We start from the raw sequence: 19,198 nt of genomic DNA, 5'->3' as shown, positions 1-19,198 counted from the left end.
AGTCCGGCCGGACGGATGAGTCATGGCCTTGTAAAAGATTATGTTTGTTTCTTTTAGTTGGCGAGAATGTGTCGCTGCAAACGCGACAAACATCCACTAACTTTGACGCCGTTTTCTGCGAGCGCGACTTGAGCCAATTTGTACCAGTACACGTGTTTCTAGTGGGACTATGTTTACAAGCACAAGAGTTCAGCGAACCACCGAAGGACCACCCTGTGGATTTACTTTTGGTTCTGCAACGTAGGGAGTTTTTTTAAACTCTGAAATTGTATCCGCCCATCTAAACACAAAATCAGGGAGAAAGTCATCAGTCTTTAGTTAAGCAAAGCGTCTAAAGACTGACTTGTGAGTCTATACTGTGTGTATCAGATCCACCCCTCACTTCTCCAAAGCTCCAGCCTCTCCCCCTAATATGGTCACTTCTGGCTCTGAAAAACCAAGATAGCAAAGGCCAAAATGCCAACCTCGAGGCTTCAAAACAGCAGTCCACAAACCAATGGGTGGCATCACAGTAACTACGTTCATTTTTATACAGTCTGTGGCTTATAGCTGAGTCAGCCTAAAGCCTGATTTATGGTTGGGCACTCGACACTTCTGAAGAGTGCCATTCAACAGAAATTAAAGAGCAGCAAAATGTTTTCAATTTATGCTTCTGGGAAAGGTTTTGAGTTTTTAATGCTCCTTGTCTATTTTTGTCGTGTTCAATATAGTGTAATCTGCACAGACAGCTGTTTAAAACTACACAAATATCCCACTGTATAATATCTACATTCAGGGGAGTAGCCATCATTTCAGAAGTGAGGGGGACAAATTGTTCAGAGGTCTATTGAGTGATTTATCATCCTCTCACATTCAATTGCACCTCTCCTTAGGGGCTAAAGAACCACATAACCACAAACAGCCACAGTACAGCACCAGGGGACCGACTTTAGTTCTTTAAAATTATATACAAGCAAAATCTGAAGTTTTAGCTGCCAAACTCTGGTTGAGTTGACACAGAATGACCCTCGAGCATCTACAGGGTAAGAAGCCAGATAATTAAGTGTCAAATACCTGGCTGGTTTCTCCCTGTCCCTCTTCTATCTATTGCAATAATATAGATAATAAATGTGCAAAGCAAAATTCATAAATAGAATTAGGAATAGTAGTGGTGACATAGCTGTGGAAAGTAACCTCAAAGTCATTATTATGCTATAGATATTTTCTCTCAGCCAGTTAAAATCTCTCCTCACCTGTGAAGACCCTGCATGATCATCCTTGCTGGCCTCTGGTCCACTGTCTCCTCCCTGACCCTGCTCTTTCTATTGTGGCAATAATGATTAAAAAATATGTGCAAAGCAATAGTGAGAACAAGTTCTGAGCAGAAATTAAGGAGCAGTGGGTTTATTCCTAGCATGAAACTAGCTAGCAAGCGATTTAACATAGGTAACAATAACATTAGTATTCTTGTTAACTAGCTTAGCTTGATATATCGGCATCTATTAATTAGCCATCATTAAGCTAACATTATCTACATGCAACAGCATTACTCAACTTACACGGTTTGTTTGGAAGAAACTGTGCAAGGGTTTTTGCTTCTTGCTGGCTGGTTTGCTGAACATAGTTAACACACAGCAGCACTGCCCAGCAACACGACTGATTCAGATCACAACAGGACACCATGTGTATGCTGCCTGGTGCCACCTACTCATGGTGCGTTTAAAGATGGCTCGGAAAAACACGTTACCACATGTTAAAAACAAATTGAACGGTTGTAACAGCTGTAAAAAGTGTGGGGAACAGAGGGCACAGATACGGGAAGTGAGGGGGACATGTCCCATGCGTACCCCGCGTCTCCTACGCCCATGTCTACATTGACTAATTAGCTTCCAGTCTGCCTGTGAGCAGCCAATTCCCTGTTGGGGATTGTGAGGGGGCTGGAGCCTATCCCAACAGACATTGGGCGAGAGGCGGGGTACACCCTGGACAGGTCGCCGCACAGAAATAAAATCAATTAATCAAAAAATACAAACACTGCTGATCTCCTCCTGTGGCACTGACATGAAAACTACACTGCTCAAAAAATAAAGGGAACACATAATCATCACAGTGTAACTCAAAGTCATTTAAACTCCTGGGATATCAACCTGTCCAGTTAGGAAACAATACTGATTGTGAATCAATTTCACCTGCTGTTGTGCATACTGGACAGACAACAGGTGGAAAGGAGAGGCAATTACCAAGACAACCCCTATTTAAGAATGGTTTTGCAGGTGGTGGCCACAGACCATTTCCCTCTGTGCGTCCTTTCTAGTTGATTCTTGGCTAGTTTTTCATTTTTCTAGTGCCCTCACCACTAGTGGTATCATGAGGAGGTATCTGTAGCCCACAGAAGTTGCTCAGGTAGTGCAGCTACTCCAGGATGGCACATCCATACGCACAGTGGCCAGAAGGTTTGCTGTGTCTCCCAGCACAGTGTCAAGAGCATGGAGGAGATACCAGGAGACAGGGCAGTACACCAGGAGAGGTGGAGGGGGCCGTAGGAGGGCAACAACCCAGCAGCAAGACCGCTATCTGCTTCTTTATGTGAGGAAGAACAGGAGGAGCACTGCCAGAGCCCTCCAAAATGACCTCCAGCAGGCCACTCGTGTGCATGTTTCTGCTCAAACTGTCAGAAACAGACTCCATGAGGGTGGCATGAGGGCCCAACATCCACAAGTGGCGCCTGTGCTCACACCCCAGCACCGTGCAGCCCGAATGACATTTGCAAGAGAACACCAAAATTGGCAGATTCGCCACTGGCGCCCTGTTCTCTTCACAGATGAGAGCAGGTTCACGCTGAGCACATGTGACAGATGTGACAGAGTCTGGAGACACCATGGAGAACGTTCTGCTGCCTGCAACATCCTCCAGCATGACCGGTTTGGTAGTGGGTCAGTGATGGTCTGGGGAGGCCTATCCTTGAAGGGCCGCACAGAACTCCACGTGCTAGCCAGAGGTACCCTGACTGCTGTTAGGTACCAGGATGAGATCCTCAGACCCATTGTCAGACCATATGCTGGTGCAGTGGGCCCTGGGTTCCTTCTGATGCATGACAATGCCTGGCCTCATGTGGCTGGAGTGTGTCAGCAGTTCCTGGGTGATGAAGGCATTGATGCTATTAGAAGGTATTCCCTATTTTTCTGAGCAGTGTATTTAGGTTCAGTGAATGTCTGCTGTCAGTCAGCTTGGTGAAGGAAGTTTGGCCAGCTACTTGTGTGGTAGCTAGTTGTGTGGACTGAAAACTACTATCTCCATGGCAACGATAATAACACTACTAATCACATTGCACAACAAAAAATGATGTTGTCCACGACATAGCAAAATCCTTACGGTGCGCAACATGAAAGTAAAGTGTCAAGCAACACTTTTTTCTGTCAAAAATACGACATTTCTGTTGAACCACACTGTGTCCAACCATAAACTCGATTCAACCCAGGGGTACTACAGTATTATAAATAAGAATAAATAATGTGAATGTTGTATTCTAACAAAAAGCCTTTCTAATTATAAATTATTTCAGTCACTTCATTAAGTTATTACAAAAATCAAGGGATCACAGTGATAAAGGGAGAGCATTCCATGCGTTGGGGCAACAGCTGGAAAAGCGCGGGCAACTTGGGTTATATAGCAGGTATGAGGGGACAGCCAGAGATGTTTGGTCAGATGGCCCAAGTGGTCGATTCGGCGAATATGGGAGGTCAGCCATGCACTGTGGTGTTTGACCATGCAAGGCTCTAGAAGTCAGCACCAGTATTTTGGATGTGGGATTCAATGGGAAGACAGTGAAGAGAGAGTAAACAAACATTAATTTAAGGTAGACAAGTGGCTGGTCTCATCAGGTTTAAAAGAGCAATATAATTGAATTTCATCAGCATAAAAATGGTAAAAAAAAAATGCTGCTAAAATGGTTACTAATCTGTCCTGGAGGTATAAAAGGAATAATAAACGACCCAGAACAGAACCGCATGGGACAAGGCATGAAAGAGATGCTGTGTCTGACATAAACTGATCCACAGAGGCAGCAAAACGCCTATCAGCAAGGTAACCAATCCAAGGCAGACCTGAAAATACCCACCAAGTGGTTAAGCCTATTTAAACGACTATAATGATCTACTGTATCAAAGGTAGACCAGAATTCAAGTATTACCAGTAATGGCCATTTCCCATCATCTGCAGCCTTCATAATGTCATTAGTGACTTTAAGAAGAGTCATTTTTGTGAGTGTTGTTTACTAAAAACGTGACCAAATCAGGACTGTATGCTTCTGTTAAAGAACAGTAACTTTCAAATCAAATGTTTGACATTAAAAGTAGAATTTCAAATTTATTTACAGTATTTCACGGAAAACAGTATTAAAACACAGACAAGTCAACATCTTAATCCCTGCAGACACTAAGACAAAATAAACCTATTAACCAAAACTAAAGATTTACAATGACAATTGAATGACGTAATTGAGCAATAAAGCTGTAACACCATTCTCACCACGTAAAAATGTCAGTGAAAGAGGATAAAATAAGCATGCAATTCAGTGGTTTAAACAATAATATAACACACCTGGTTTGTATGTAATCTGTGTTGAGCACAATACAGAAAATAGTAGAAAATGATTTTTTCCCACAGTTAGGAGAAAATACAGTGTGGCATATAATGCAAAAACACTGTAGATACAAAATCATGATATAAAAGTGACGATTATTACATAGTGTCAAAGAGATCTGCTCAGTGAGATGAAAGTGTGAAGAGGGACACAATAACATCCAGTTTGTTAATATATACAAACACAACCCTCAACACATTAAAAAAGACAGATGAATCCCATTTCCATCTGAATTCATATATGCAGTATAAAAAGTTTCACTGTCTTCACACACACACACACACTCCTCTTGCCTTTCATCACATGAGCGTGCAGCTGCGCTTGGCTGAGGTGGTCCAGCGCAGCCAGTTTAGGTTTTCCTCTGTGTAAGGTGGGTACCGCAGGCTGTTGATTCTCTCCAAAGCCCAGCCACGCAGCATGCAGCCCCGCCGGTGGCTGAATGTCTCAAAGCCCCAGCGGCCGTGGTAACTGCCCCAACCACTGGCCCCTGGAAGGAGTGGCCAAAACCATATCATCAGTCAAAAAAAAAAGTGCATACGTGCAGAATAGAGTGCCGAAGTCATGCCTCTTCCTATGAAGCTCATGGGACCTTAGATCGGAAAAAATATGAATGGCAGTGAATGAGGAAAGAAATATTATCTTTTGGTCCTGTTTGAGTTGTGACATGAACTCCAAATATGTCGTTAATGAATTTAAAACATAAATTTTAAGGTCAAGACTTTGTGGTAAAACTGTTGAGATATGAGCTTTTGAAAAAAACGTAATTAGAAAAACTACAAAGGAGGCGGTCGCGTATGTGATGTCATAGCTTTCGCTCACTTCTTGCAGCTTGGAGTGACTGCAACCTGGCACAAAACAGACAGACGTCTTCAATCATAAATCGATTAATCATAAAACAGTGGAATTTCAGCGGGGAGGCCAAGCTGCAGGAAGCGAGCAAAAGCTATGACATCACATACACGACCTCCTCCTGTGTACTCTTGAGTCTTCTAATTAAAAAGCTTATATCTCAACAGTTTTACCACAAAGTATGACTTTCTTGAGTTTAAAATTTATGTTTTAAATTCATTAACAACATATTTAGATTTCATGTCGCAACTCAAACGGGAACAAAAGATAATATTGCTCTCCCCATTCACTGCCATTCATATTTTTTCCGATCTAAGGTCCCATGAGCTCTACCGGAAGGGGCGTGACTTCGGCACTCTATGGTGAAACTTACAAATTAAAGTCTCTCTTCATAATATCAATCAGACTACAAATCAAAGAAAGCAGCATTTGAAGGCCTCACTGATTTACCTTTTAGCGTTATTCCACTAAATACACACCTGTTCTCAGCCACAAAACTCAACACAATTCAGTGGTTTAAGATATTTGCATATTTTTCAATATTTTCATATGAAAACAACACCCTAAAAAAAGCTGACCCTCTTTCAATTTTTCTGTAATGGTCAGACCACAGATTGTATAAAATAATGACATAATTCATTGGTTTGTTCCTTTTGTAGCTTGTTTTTATGAGCTGAGATAATCATTCATATCAGAAAATGTTACTGTGAATCAGTTCCAGCCACAATATACAGAGATGAAACTAAAGCACATCTGTGAGGGTCCACCTCTCGTAAATGTCATCATCTATCCATCTCTGTCCATACACGTGTGCTCTATTGTTCTGGAGAAAAGCTGGCTTTCCTAGCTAAACATTTTATCCACTGATTCATCTTAGAAACAAACAAGCCATTCAATCACCAGATCCAATTAATTAAACTCTCATTTTAAACATGTAAAAATATTTGTTTTGATAATTAAAACTTTCCCAGCCTTAACCAAACAACTGTATGTCTGTCTGGGTTTTCCTTGAGATCTAAAAATAATAGTGTCAGTCTTTTCACTGTGGAGGACAACATAGTGTTTGATAGCTTAATACTTACTGTCTGTGGAGCTTTGAAAAGAGACTGCCTAATTATACTTTGTCTTTAGAAGACATTGGTAAAGCCCAACTGTCTGCGTATAAAAACATCACCAAAAATCCTTAACACAATAAAACACAACACTACCCTGTGGGACTGCACTGCACTGACTTCAGTGGTGTGATGTTAGGGCAGAACAATGTGGGAAAATGATCTTATCATGTTTTTTTTAAGACTAATTTTGCCATTGCTATTTCGTATGTGTTTTTTAAAGTTCTGTGTCTTCTGTATTATACACATGTAAGAAATTATTTTGTAGTATAGGCAACACAACATTGGATACAGTCAACACAGAAAACTGCCTCTTTATGCAGCCAGGTCTTCATGTAATGAAATGAGATGAATGAATGACTTAATTAATCTGGTATTGCAAATTTTCTTTAGGTTTATAATAATGGAATAGCCAGTACTTAGAGATACAAAATCTGATTTTGTAAAATAACCCAGCAGTGCCCCTGAGAACTCATCAGATCAGAGGGAACTTTGGAAAATGGGCAAGTGGGAGAAGCTTTAGATGAGGGTCACACTTACCTACTCCTCCAAAGGGCAGGGTTGGCAGGGACATGTGGACAATCCCGTCATTAGAGCAGAACCCTCCACTGCTGCTCTTCTCTAGAACTGTCTTTATCACCTTGAGAAAGAATGGACAATAGAATGTCATGTTGAAGACAACATGTCTACAGCTTAGGGCTGGGTGATATATTGATTTTTTTTTAAATATATCGATATATTTTCAAGCAAGATATACTGTAGATTTAGATAATACCATTTACTGTATATCGATATAGGTTCAAGTTGCAGCACGTAACACATACCAGTGTTCATCTCTCCTCTCTCATACTCTCTGCACAGCTCCGCCTCATACACTCACTCACGGTGTCACCATCAACACTCAGAGACACAGAGCTGCTTTTCTGTCTGTTAATTAGTCTATAGTGCGACATCGGTCTATATGTTGCACAAGCTACGCCAAATCAGTCTGTGAGATGAATGAAGTTACCGTAGTAGGACACGTACAATACTGTGGCCTTGTCCTCTTTTAGCCGCGTCCAGTCATGCCATGTTGCGCCAATTTGTTTCAGTTATTAGTTTAGATGCGCTGTGCCACGCAGGCGCAATAACGCCCCTCCTCTCCTCTATTCCTTCACAAGCCAGTCAAGTAGGTGAACTATGAATAATGTGAGATTTCAAAAACAGCTTGCGTGAAATGGCAGAGGGAGAGCAAGAGAGGTTGGTCTGTGTTTGTGTGTGTGTGTGTGCGTGCGCGCGCACTTCGCCTTGCGCAATACAGAGAGCAGAGGAGAATTATAAACGTGTGACCATGTAGCGAGAGAAATGACATGCCGTCGTGTAAATAATATAAGTCATCATGTGTACCGCAAAATCATTTGCATAATCGTGATTTCAATTTTGACCAAAATAATCGTGATTATGATTTTTTACATTATCGAGCAGCCCTACTCTGTACTAGAAATTAAAATATGTCTATAACCAAATAAGCGGAACTTTATTAACGGCTTTTCTTCAATTAAGAGAAGCGTAATGAAAAACACATGCAGTAAAAATGACGGGAATTCAGCCGTGGACCAGCTTGCAAAAGAACATGTAGCCAACTTAGTAGAAAATGCCGTGCATTGCCATTCAGCCTGAAAATACTGAGAAATGAATTTTTGTCCGTATCACCCAGCCCTACTACAGCTATGACATGGGACATTGCAGTGCTCTGTGTTCTTACTGAAGAGTCTTCAGAGAAGACATAGAGGGCCAGTGGCTTCTCTCTGCGGTTGATGAAGCTGATGCCTTCCTCCAGAGACTCAACAGTGAGGATAGGCAGGATGGGGCCAAAAATCTCCTCCTCCATTAGAGCATCATCTTCAGCCACATCCACCACCACTGTGGGAGCTAACACAAGACATTACCACATGAAGACATTATTCAGCATTATGCTACATGATCCCACATACATGTACAGAGAACTGTATCTGAGAGTTGAAGTTAAACCTGCTACAAACATGGTTTAATTGAGGACATGAGGTCAGTTTGTTAGTAATGTAGACAGATGAGCTGTTCATTTTCCCAAGGTTAAACATCACAAGGAAAAGAATACCTGAGGCTTTAAGGGAAGGGAATGTGTTTGACATTACTGATAGTGCAGGAGACTGTATGGGGAGTTTTCATGATCTAAACCAGTTCATCAGCTCCATTTGCCCCATCTAATCTAAAAGTCCTGCAGTAAATATACTATGGTGTTCAGCTGTTATTACTCTCAACCAGGTGCAAGTCTAGAGGGCATCACGTGTTTAGCTGTGTGTGTGTGTGTGTGTGTGTGTGTGTGTGTGTGTGTGTGTGTGTGTGTGTGTGTGTGAGTGAGTGAGTGTCTGTCTGTCCACAACTGCCATTCAAATGTCAAAATGTTCAGCTCTTCAGCACTTGTATACTTGTATTCAGCTTTTGTCCAGCATGTATACTATTTTTTCAACAACCTTTGCAATGTAAAGTCAATGAGTACGTTGACGGGGTTTGATGGTCACCTGTTCTTTTCATATCTGCAGCTACAACTTCTATACTAATTGTGCTTCCAATACTACTACTGCTGCTGCTGCTGCTGCTTTGTATTACTACAGTATTCAGTGGTATTTTTGAGTTGTTTTTTGTTGTTGTTTTTTTTCAAAGTACTTTTTCAGCTGCCTCTGTTTCCATGGTTTCAGACCCCTCTGTAGTGTAGTGGTTACAGCACATGCCAGTTGTCAGCAGAGGTTCAAATCCTGTCCAGTGGACTGTAAAAAATTCAAAGTGTTGACTGGGGACCGTAGAACTGCATCTCTGATTTTTGCAGATGATGTGGTTCTGTTGTCGTAATCGCACCGTGACCTCCAGCAGGCACTGGGAGGGGGGAGTTTGCAGCCAAGTGTGAAGCTGTCGGAATGAGAGTTAGCACCTCCACTTATAAACAATACAATGACAAACAATAAAGTGCAAGTGAGCAACTCTACACAACATAAGCAAATAAACTCAGATCAATACATTTGTAATTGCAGACATATGTTTCCTGTGCTCTATTAAACTTTAACCATGTTGTTGTGCACTACTGCAAGTCTGCATATTCTTCTTCTAAAACTACACAACACTGAAAAGGTTTAACAACTTAAACTCAACTCGTGCGCGTGTGGTGGAGCCGCTGCATCAAGAGAGGCGGGACATTAATTATTTATATATATGTATAATTTTTTTTTTTTACTTTTAAAATTACTATGGGCAGCTCCTTGCACTTTTCATTTTCATCTGCTGTTCATTGTTGTACTCATTTACTGTTCAGTGTTTTACTTATTACAGTACTTTAAACCTCAGGGATTACTTTTATATTTTTCCATTCATTTGTTTACTTGTCAAAGTTTTTTTCAAAATGCTGCTGGCAGCTCCCTGTACTGTTTCATTGGAAAAGTTCTCAGAATAAATATATGCTTAATTGAATTTGAATGTAGTGCTTTGTCAGTGTTTATTTTTTTAATTCTGTATCAACTATGATTTTTACAGCAGACATATATCGGTTGTAAATATCGGCTATCGGTATCTCTGTTTCATAATAATCGGTATCGGCTCTGAAAAAAACATTTTGGTTGATCCCTACTCTGGAACACTATCTACTCAGTAAAGTCTTGACAGAGATACATAATGGAAGACTGTTTACTTTACTTTCTTTTATAATGGTCAAAAAAATATACGCTGGTTAAGCAAACTTTCTGTTGCTGCCGATACACAAGTTAGATGCAGCGCTGAAGGACCGGCTCTGGAGCTGCTCCCCACCTGGCGAACAGTCAATTACATATCTGCACGGTTAGCACGAGCTAATATTGCAGCTGTTGGACCATCCAGACAAAATCATACAGATGAAGCTGCTTGACTGTTGTTCAACCCTTAAATAACCATTAGGCAACGTTAGCCGTGTAATGCTATCACAGGGTTCCTGCAACTTTAGGCAGATTTAAGACTTTGCCAATTGACTAATGCCACTTGAAAGACCAATTTTAAAAGAATCAAAATTGAAGGAAAGAAAGAGCTGAACTGACATCACTTACTTAGTTTTAGGTGCAGTTTTGCCCAAATGTTAATTGTAACAATCGTAAGTATTTCACAGATATCTGCTTGCCCGAGTTGTACAATATGGTGCACAGTCACGTCGAGAAGCTAATTTCAGATGCTGTGTCCATAAGCTTCATAACAGATATCTGGTCTTCAAGCGTTAGCCAGGTTAGCATGCTGAGCTTGACTGCACAATGGCTGGATGAGGACTTTGCGCTGAAAAAGGCTGTGCTTCATTCCCAAGAGTGCTGTGGCTCTCATACACCAGTAACGATCTCAGCTGCTTTTGAAGGGATGTTTGAGGCGTGGAAAATCCCCAAGGCAAAAGTACATGCTGTGGTGAGGGATAATGCACGTAACATGGCTAAAGCTACGATGGAGTTTGGTGTGAAAAGTCTGCCTTGCATGGCGCACACCTTGCAGCTGGCAGTGAACGGAGGTGCCCTGTCTCAACGCAGCATCGCAGATGCTCTGGCTGTGGGGAGGAAAGTGGTAGGACACTTCAAGCACTCATCGCAAGCTTACAGTCGTTTGGAAGACATACAAAAGGAACTCAACATGCCTGTTAAAAAGCTGCAAAAAGATGTCACCACCAGGTGGAATTCCTCCTATTATATGATGCAGAGTCTGGTGGAGCAGAAGAGGGCTTTAAGTGCATATGCTGCCGATTATGAACTCCCTGCAACGTTAATAGCAACTCAGTGGGGAATTCTAGAGAAGATGATCACTCTACTGGATCCCTTTGAACAGCTAACCAGGGACATCAGCTCCTCCGTTGCCACTGCTGCAGATGTCATCCCTGGTGTGGTGTCCCTGACACGGCTGCTTACCAAGAGTGATGAAGAACAGGACAAAGGGGTGAGAACAGCCAAACGCACTCTATTGGAAGCTGTCAGCGATCGCTTCAGTTGTGTGCAAGGAGAACCTCTTTATGCCATTGCAAACATAGTTGATGCTCGTTACAAAGATCGTTATTTTGACGCGGACAAGAAGGAGGGAGCACGCAACATGCTTCTGAAAGTTGTGGAAGAAATGGCCAGTGGCAGTGATGATCAGCAAGGAGAGGCTGTTAGTGCCAGTGCAGATGACCCACATAAGAAGGCCCGAACTGGAAGCCCGAAACTGCAGGACATGTACCAAGAAATCCTCGAGGAGAATGAACTCAGCGAACGAGCAGCTACAGGGGAGACGGCATCACAGGTGAGTTAATAATAAATTTTATTAGCAAACTAATTTAATCAAATTGCAGGGTGCTTCACATGAAAATGTATAGGAAATTAATAAAATAAACACTGGACTGTCAGTGCTTTGAGGAAAAGCTAATAGAATTCTATTTTTGTTTTGTACATTTGTCTTTTTCTTTAGGTGCATGCATACCTGGGAGAAGCCACCATTTTCAAGGAGTGCCCTTTCAACTACTGGAGGTCCAACCAGGCCCGCTTCCCTGCTATTTCCCGTGTAACTGCACCCTGCACCAGTGTTGACAGCGAACGGCTCTTCAGTGCTGTCGCCCATGTCATAGACGAGAAGCGGAATCGAATACATTGCGATAATGCTGAAATGCTGGTTTTCATCCAGAAAAATCTACCTCTCACTCACAAGGACAAGTGAAAAATAGGACAGGTGTCATATAGCCCAGTCAACATCAGTCTTTCTTTCACTTTAATTTGTTGCACTTTAAAAGAGGGCTATGTTTTGTTTACTGGACTCTAAACTGTCACTGCTTATTTTTTGTGACGTTTTTGTTTTCATTTGCACACTCTACTCTACTTGAAAGATTAGGGCTGATTGAGCCAAGGTTGTTACTTTTTGTGATTGTGTTAACCAAATTATGGCCACTGGCCAGTTACATATAGAGCTCAATTAGAGCAGGGCTTGAGCCCAGTTTATTTTAAGATTGTGTTACCCCAAGTAGGCTAATGACTGGCCCTGCTTTTTTTTTTTTTTTAACTTGTTTCAGTTGTTTGCACTTTACCTCACAGTTGTATAGGTATAATGTTGTTTACATTTTGTGAAGAAGTACAAATTTGCCCTATGTAGTGGGCGTTTGTCAGGATTATCTCAGGGAGAATGTGATCCAAGCTGCTGTTGGAGAAAATAAATATGGCACTTTTTTCCATAGCCTAACTTAAATTGAAGTAGTTGTCATATTTTGCACAGATAATGTTTAAAGTTTATTGTCAAAAGTATGCATGATGTTGTGCTAATTCCAAGACAAGAGATATGTAATGTTAGTTACCTAAAATGATTTAGTTTTTCTTTTTTTTCTTTTTTTTCTGAGGGGGGGGGGGGGCCCGCATATATCGGTATCGGTTGATATCGGTATCGGAAATTAAGAGTTGGACAATATCGGTATATCGGATATCGGTAAAAAAGCCAATATCGAAGATCCCTAGTTCAAATGATGCATTCTCTGTCATTAATTTAACCCAATCTCTATATTCAGGTCTAGCTTGGCCTTTTCAGTCACGAAGAATAACTCTTGCAGCTGAAATAAAGCCTGTCATGGCAAGAGCAAATGCAGGTTTTTAAATTTTAGGTAGACATGACCTGTCTCCCAAGAGGCACAGCTGGATTGATTCAGGTACAGGTACACCAAGCCATTCCTGAATTGTTTTGATTACCTCTCTCCAGAAAGGCAGAACTAAAGGGCAGGCCCACATAGTATGGATAAAAGTGCCTTCATGCGTCTTACATTTCCAGCACAAGTTATTTTCGAGTAAGCCCATTTTGTGGAGACGGACAGGTGTAAAATCATAACGATGAAGTATCTTATAGTGTATAAACTTTCCCTGAGCTTCTCTTGTGAACCAGCCTGCATTAGAGATGATCTTTTTCCAAGAGTCCTTATCAATATTCAAACTTAGATCCTTCTGCCAAATGAGCCTAAGGCTCTCAGTATCGCCATATATGGCATTAGCGGCCATCTTATAAAAAGTGGCAGCTGAATGATTGTTTTTAGGTAATTTAAAATAAGCCTGAATTATATTGTCTTCACCAGGCAGCTGTTTTACCAGACTCACTAAACTACTTCTTATTTGCAAGTATCTCGAAAAGTCAGCTTTATCTTTTAAGTTAAACTGTGTGCAGAGTTCTTCAAAAGATTTAAATGTTTTGTCAATAGCCAGAGATGATAGATTTCGTATACCCCTCGATAACCATGAGTGCCAGTAAATATTTTTTCTCTCCACTGTTATTGCTGGGTTATTCCAAGGTGAAGAATATCCCTGTTTATACTGTGAGATCTTTAATAATTTGTGAAGCTTAGCCCAGACATTCTTTGAGTGTTGTAGGATTGGATTAGCCTCTTTGCTCCCCGAATTATTAAATATTAGGTTTTTTTGTGACAAAACCTCAATTGGACCAAAAGGGACAGTGAGTTCTTGCTCTATTCCTGTCCATCCTAAATAGTTACTCTCATTTGTCCAATGTCTCGCCAATTTAGCCAGCTCAAAGGCAATACTATGCAACTCTACATTAGGTAGGGAAAGCCCACCATTACTTCTCGTTGTAAAAAGTTTTCCTAAATTAATCCTTGGTTTCTGAAATCTGAAATTTCTGATTAATCTCACAGGTCTTAGTGATTATTTCTCCCTGTTTGTTTCTAATTCCTGAGATGACATGTGCTGCATCTTGTTGTTTTAACTGCCTGACTAATAACTTACTGGCTTTATTTCCATTCTCAAAAAAATTGGCCTTTGTCCTAAAGAGAGGATACTCTGCCTTTTTGTTATAAATTTTATTAATATCTAATTTTAATTTACAGATTTCTTCTAATAACATGTCATTGTAATTAAGGAACAGATCTTTTTCCTTTTTTTTGAGTTGGGATTCTAACTTAATCATTTTAGCATTATTATCTCTTTTCTTTTTGCTTGAATATGCAATAATTTTACCTCTAATAAAGGCTTTAGATGCATCCCAAACAGTGCTGAGTTTCTCAGTAGAACCAATATTTATCTGGAAGAAGGATCTAATATTTTCATCTAGCATTTCCTTAAAGACTGGATCTTGAAATAAAGAAGTGTTACATCTCCATCTTCTGCTCTTAACTCACCAACTACTAAATCAAGCATCACCATTGCATGATCAGTAAGCGCAATAGCCCCAATTTTACATGCAATGCATTTATCACTCAGATTTTGAAATTAAAAAATAATAAATTCTTGAGGTTGATTTGTGTTTATGAGAGGAAAAAAAGTAAATTCTCTTTCTCTAGGATTAATCAATCTCCATATATCCACTAGGCCATGATCTTCCACCAATTGGTGTATTGCCTGTCGATCCTTTGGGGTTCTTTTGCTGTAGGTTGATCTATCTAGTATGCCATCTTGAACCTGATTAAAATCCCCCCCTAGCACTGTTTGTCCATTACCAATATAACCTAGCAGTTTATTGATTTTATAGAAGAAATTGGCATCTTCTGTATTTGGGGCATAAATATTGCACAGATTTACCTTGCTTCCATTTATCTTAACTTCTACACATATAAATCTCCCTTCCTCATCATTATATTGGTTCAACAGTACACAATTTAGCCTCTTATGGATTAAGATTGAAACTCCACGTTTCTGACTAGAAAAACAACTGAAAAAAGACTGACCTATCCAATTTTGTTTAAGTTTAGTAGCTTCCATATCTGTCAAATGAGTTTCCTGCAGAAACACCACGTCTGCCTTTTGAGATTTACAATAACATAAACATTTCTTTCTTTTAACAGGGTTTGACAAACCATTCACATTCCAAGTAGTTATCTTTATAATATTAGACATCATTAATTGATTTATCAACTAACAGAAATTTGCTTTCCATAACAGAATAAATTGAACATGCCCATCCAGAAATACATTAAGTCTTGTGCTGTCAGAGTAAACTAAAACACAGTATCTGTATGCTGCTATAAAACCCTGTGCAAAGTCTGTGCAAAACGCCAAATCAAAACTTACACACACAGGCACACACACACACACACAAAAGAAAAAACGATAAACATGTGGCATATCTAGATGACGTTCATCTTCCCTCATGCATAGCCATTAATGATGATGGATACAGTTAACATACCTGTTCAAGGCATAATGTGTCCATGTTCCAAGTTATTCACTTTTGCGGCGTGTGTGTAATAAACTCCATTGCTTTACAGGGGTCCTCAAAACTTTTCCTCTCTCCCCTCCACGTAAAACGAAGAGTATCAGGGTGAGCCAGTGTAAATCTGATGTCCAGGTCATGAAGTTTCTTCCTGACTTCGGCAAACCTCTTCCTCTTCTCAACCACTTCTTTTGTCATGTCAGGAAAGAAGGAGATCTTACAGTCATTCCAAACGATTCCCCTCGTCTCTGTATCGTTGCTTTGCAGCCGCGAGCACCCTCTCCCTCTCCAAAAAGTTGTGGAAGCGCATGATGAACGGCCTTGGTGGTCGACCCTCATCTGGTAACGGCCCCCCGGTGCGGTGCACCCGTTCTATCTCCGTTTCCAAAAGTTTTACGCACAATGCATCAGATATGATTCTTCTCACAAGTTCTCTTGCGTTACCAGTTTCGTGACCAGTCACGTGGGACCGCTGACCAAGATGGTTGCCTAGAGCGAACGTCCCGCCAGATCGCTCACTTTCCCTAGTTTATGTACAAGTAGGACCTTTATTTCTACTACATATCAGCTTCGAACGAAGGCCTGTACCAACTCTGCAACGACACCCAACAAGAAGAAGGCCGAGATATAGCGGTGTCTACGAGAAACGGTAGTGCGAGGCATAATGCAGCCGATGCTAGCATGGCTAGCGCCGCAAGCATGCGAGGGGATACCATTTCTGAAGAGGACACGCCGTCTCCGCCGCTAGTGGCATTGACCACCCTGACCGACCTGCAAGCTACTCTGGAGAAGGCTATGCGTGAAATGGCTCAAGTCAGCAGTATTCTGCATGATTTACAAGTGGATGTCTCACAGCTGCAATCATCGCAGGCCAAAATGGAGACGGAGGTTGCTGATATCAACGACAAGCTTGAGCAAGCAGATGCGCCTATTATAGAGTTGGAAATGGAGAACGCACGGCTTGAAAAAGAGACGAAAAAGAGAAACCAGCAATATGAGGAACTTCAAAGAGCGATGCAGGACATTGAGAATAGACACAGGCGTCTCAACCTTCGCCTTGTTGGTGTAAAAGAGCGCTCTGAAACTGGTAACATAAACATTATTAAATAATAATATTAGCAAAAGCAGCGAAAAAAATCCTCACATTTGTTAAGCTGGAAGCATGACATGTTCTTGCATTAAAACCGACTTAGATTATTAAAATAGTGAGTAACTGCATTTTTTAAAATTAATTAATTCATTCATTCATTAATTAATAATTGACTCAGTTCCAGCCGTACTTGTACATTTTCATGTTTCCAGTGAAAAATCTTAATTTGTAAAGTAACTAGTGACAAAAGCTGTCACATAAATGTAATGGAGTAGAGGCAGACAGTGGCATGAGAAAAAAACTAATATTTGTACTTACAGTATCTGAGTTAATGTATTTAGTTACATCCCACCACTGGGTGCAGTTTATATTATCTTCATGAGTTTGTGAGTATGACCTGACTCGACTTGCTTGACTTATAGCAAGGACTTGACTTGCTTGATTTTTGATTTTCACCACAATGACTTGGGACTTGCTTATGACTTGAAGATTGTGACTTGAGTGAGACTTGCTTATCACTTGCACATGTGACTTACTCCCACCTCTGGCATTTTATTTTCTGTTGTTATATCCCTAAGATCAGTTTTGCTGAAGAAAATAAAAGGCTGCAGTCAGTTTGTGACAGCCTAACTAGCATCCATATTGATTTCTGTTGTTAAAAGGGAGACTGAACCAATTTTCAAACTGCTTTGTGTCACTGTAGTGGGTGCAGTTTGAGCAGATGAAAGGTGTTTGGATTCTCTCCATGCTGCCCAGAACTCCCCGTTCATCCACCGGTGCGGGTCCCTGGGTTCCCATCATCTGGCACACTTTTCCAGCGAATGAGCGGGGAGCTCCAGCTACTGGCAGTCCAGATAGAGGCTTAGTTAATGCTAACATTAATGTTACCTTGTGTCGGGTCCACTCCATAGACTGAATGCTTTCTCTTGAAACGCTGAAGTATTGATGTAGTGTTGTCGTGGTAAGCTAGTTTGGTTTTACAATAGACACACTGTATAGAGTTTCCTTTTGTCTCAGCTTAAAATTTGGAAACTTTCTGTCTTTTGGTGTCTTCTTCAAGTCTCATGTCCACAGCATAAGCGTGTTGCGCCACAGTAATAATCATCAGTGTGAAACACAGTGCATGTATATGCAGGAGAACTTTATCCAACTGATCCCAGGACAGAGCTCACACTCCCGCAGCAGTAGTCTCCTAATGATGGTGAATGAAATGATGGGCGTGTTTATATGCACATAGAGCTGGGAAATAAGATCCGATCACTAGTTGCCTCTTGAGATGCATTCTAATGTCAGGTGTGAACAGACAGACTTGGAGCTGTCCAATGTGATCAGATCACCTAAGACTCATGTTAATACCAGATGCAAACAGGCTACTACACCGCCCGGACATTACTGCTTCTTACCCACCTATGTACTTGTCCTCCTGGTTGCTTTCCCCTCCCAGAACAACCTTGCCATTGGACCTCCCAAGCAGTTCCATCAGTCGAGTCCAGTGTCGGGGTGACACAATGCGGGACAGGTCAGGACACTTCTGGGGCGCCTTGCTGTAGAATTCCTCCAGGGTCTCACGCAGTGCAGGCAGCAGAGCATCCCGGGTGGACTGTGAGCACAGCACAAAGTCCGGAGCTACGCAGCTCTGGCCAGCATTAAAAAACTTTGCCCACACCAAGCGGCGAGCAGCGCCTGCAATGTTAGCCTGACCATATATGAAGCATGGACACTTACCGCCCAGTTCCAGGGTCACTGGAGTCAAGTGGACCGAGGCTGCCTGCAGGATGCTGCGTGCCACAGTCTGAGAACCTAAAAGACGGAGCTAAAAAGTCAGTGTCCAAAGTAGACAGAAGTGATCCTCTGGTGAGCATGAATGTGGTTTCTACATTTTATGACAATCTGGCTAGTGGATGTCCTGTAACATTTCTTATTACACTTTAAACATTGTTGTAAACTAAGTACTTGAATCATATATTACAGGGCCAGCTGACTGATTTAAGTTGCACATATCATTTGAATGCAAAGTGTGTCACGCAAAGCATTAAAATAGAATGATCAAAAGCAGAGAGCTTTACATGGCATTGCAGATGTTAATTTAGTACAGGTTATATGGTATACGACTGTATTTGTGTTAAAAAGTAAACAGAATTATAGCTGCTGCGCAGCAATGGTCGGGGCCGGGCAATTTTAGGCAAAATTAGGCAATTCTGAGCAACACACACACTAAAACAAAGCATATCACAACATAGAAGTTACATCATATAATTATGGCATGCCCTTCAAATTGTGGATGAGTGGCTGAAGTGATCAGACTCATAATATACAAAGGAAAGAAAAAACTCAAGAACAAGAAAGTAA

The 19,198-nt window shown here is 41.1% G+C and overlaps 2 protein-coding genes and 1 long non-coding RNA gene across 4 annotated transcripts in view; 2 read left to right on the top strand and 1 right to left on the bottom strand.

The window, feature by feature from the left end:
- Positions 1 to 4,331: 4,331 nt before the first annotated feature.
- The window catches only part of aldh3b1 (aldehyde dehydrogenase 3 family, member B1), a 51,140-nt gene continuing 36,273 nt past the window's right edge, over positions 4,332 to 19,198 (bottom strand). The window contains exons 7-11 of one of the 2 annotated variants that reach the window (XM_050069117.1): positions 18,575 to 18,649; positions 18,257 to 18,475; positions 8,327 to 8,493; positions 7,123 to 7,222; positions 4,332 to 5,108 (exon numbers count right to left, since the gene is read on the bottom strand). In XM_050069117.1, coding sequence (XP_049925074.1) covers positions 4,921 to 5,108; positions 7,123 to 7,222; positions 8,327 to 8,493; positions 18,257 to 18,475; positions 18,575 to 18,649 — 749 coding nt within the window. In that variant the 3' untranslated portion in view covers positions 4,332 to 4,920. Of the gene's footprint in view, positions 5,109 to 7,122; positions 7,223 to 8,326; positions 8,494 to 18,256; positions 18,650 to 19,198 lie in introns of both variants that reach the window. The other variant, XM_050069116.1, reaches the window with a different exon arrangement.
- On the top strand, positions 9,503 to 15,741 carry LOC126405393 (zinc finger BED domain-containing protein 4-like). Its single transcript, XM_050069118.1, has 2 exons — positions 9,503 to 11,871; positions 12,037 to 15,741. Exons 1-2 carry the CDS (start codon positions 10,753 to 10,755, stop codon positions 12,280 to 12,282), a joined length of 1,365 nt encoding a protein of 454 aa, XP_049925075.1. The 5' UTR covers positions 9,503 to 10,752; the 3' UTR covers positions 12,283 to 15,741.
- LOC126405397 (uncharacterized) overlaps positions 18,576 to 19,198 on the top strand; it is a 44,074-nt gene continuing 43,451 nt past the window's right edge. Inside the window, exon 1 of the long non-coding RNA XR_007571572.1 lies at positions 18,576 to 18,703. This is a non-coding gene — a long non-coding RNA (uncharacterized LOC126405397). The remainder of the gene's footprint in view (positions 18,704 to 19,198) is intronic.

The sequence above is a fragment of the Epinephelus moara genome, chromosome 18, assembly GCF_006386435.1.
Source record: "Epinephelus moara isolate mb chromosome 18, YSFRI_EMoa_1.0, whole genome shotgun sequence".
In the NCBI taxonomy this organism is placed as follows: domain Eukaryota; kingdom Metazoa; phylum Chordata; class Actinopteri; order Perciformes; family Serranidae; genus Epinephelus; species Epinephelus moara.
The sequence above is the reverse complement of the archived record's forward strand: the minus strand, read 5'-3'. Positions and strand labels throughout refer to the sequence as shown.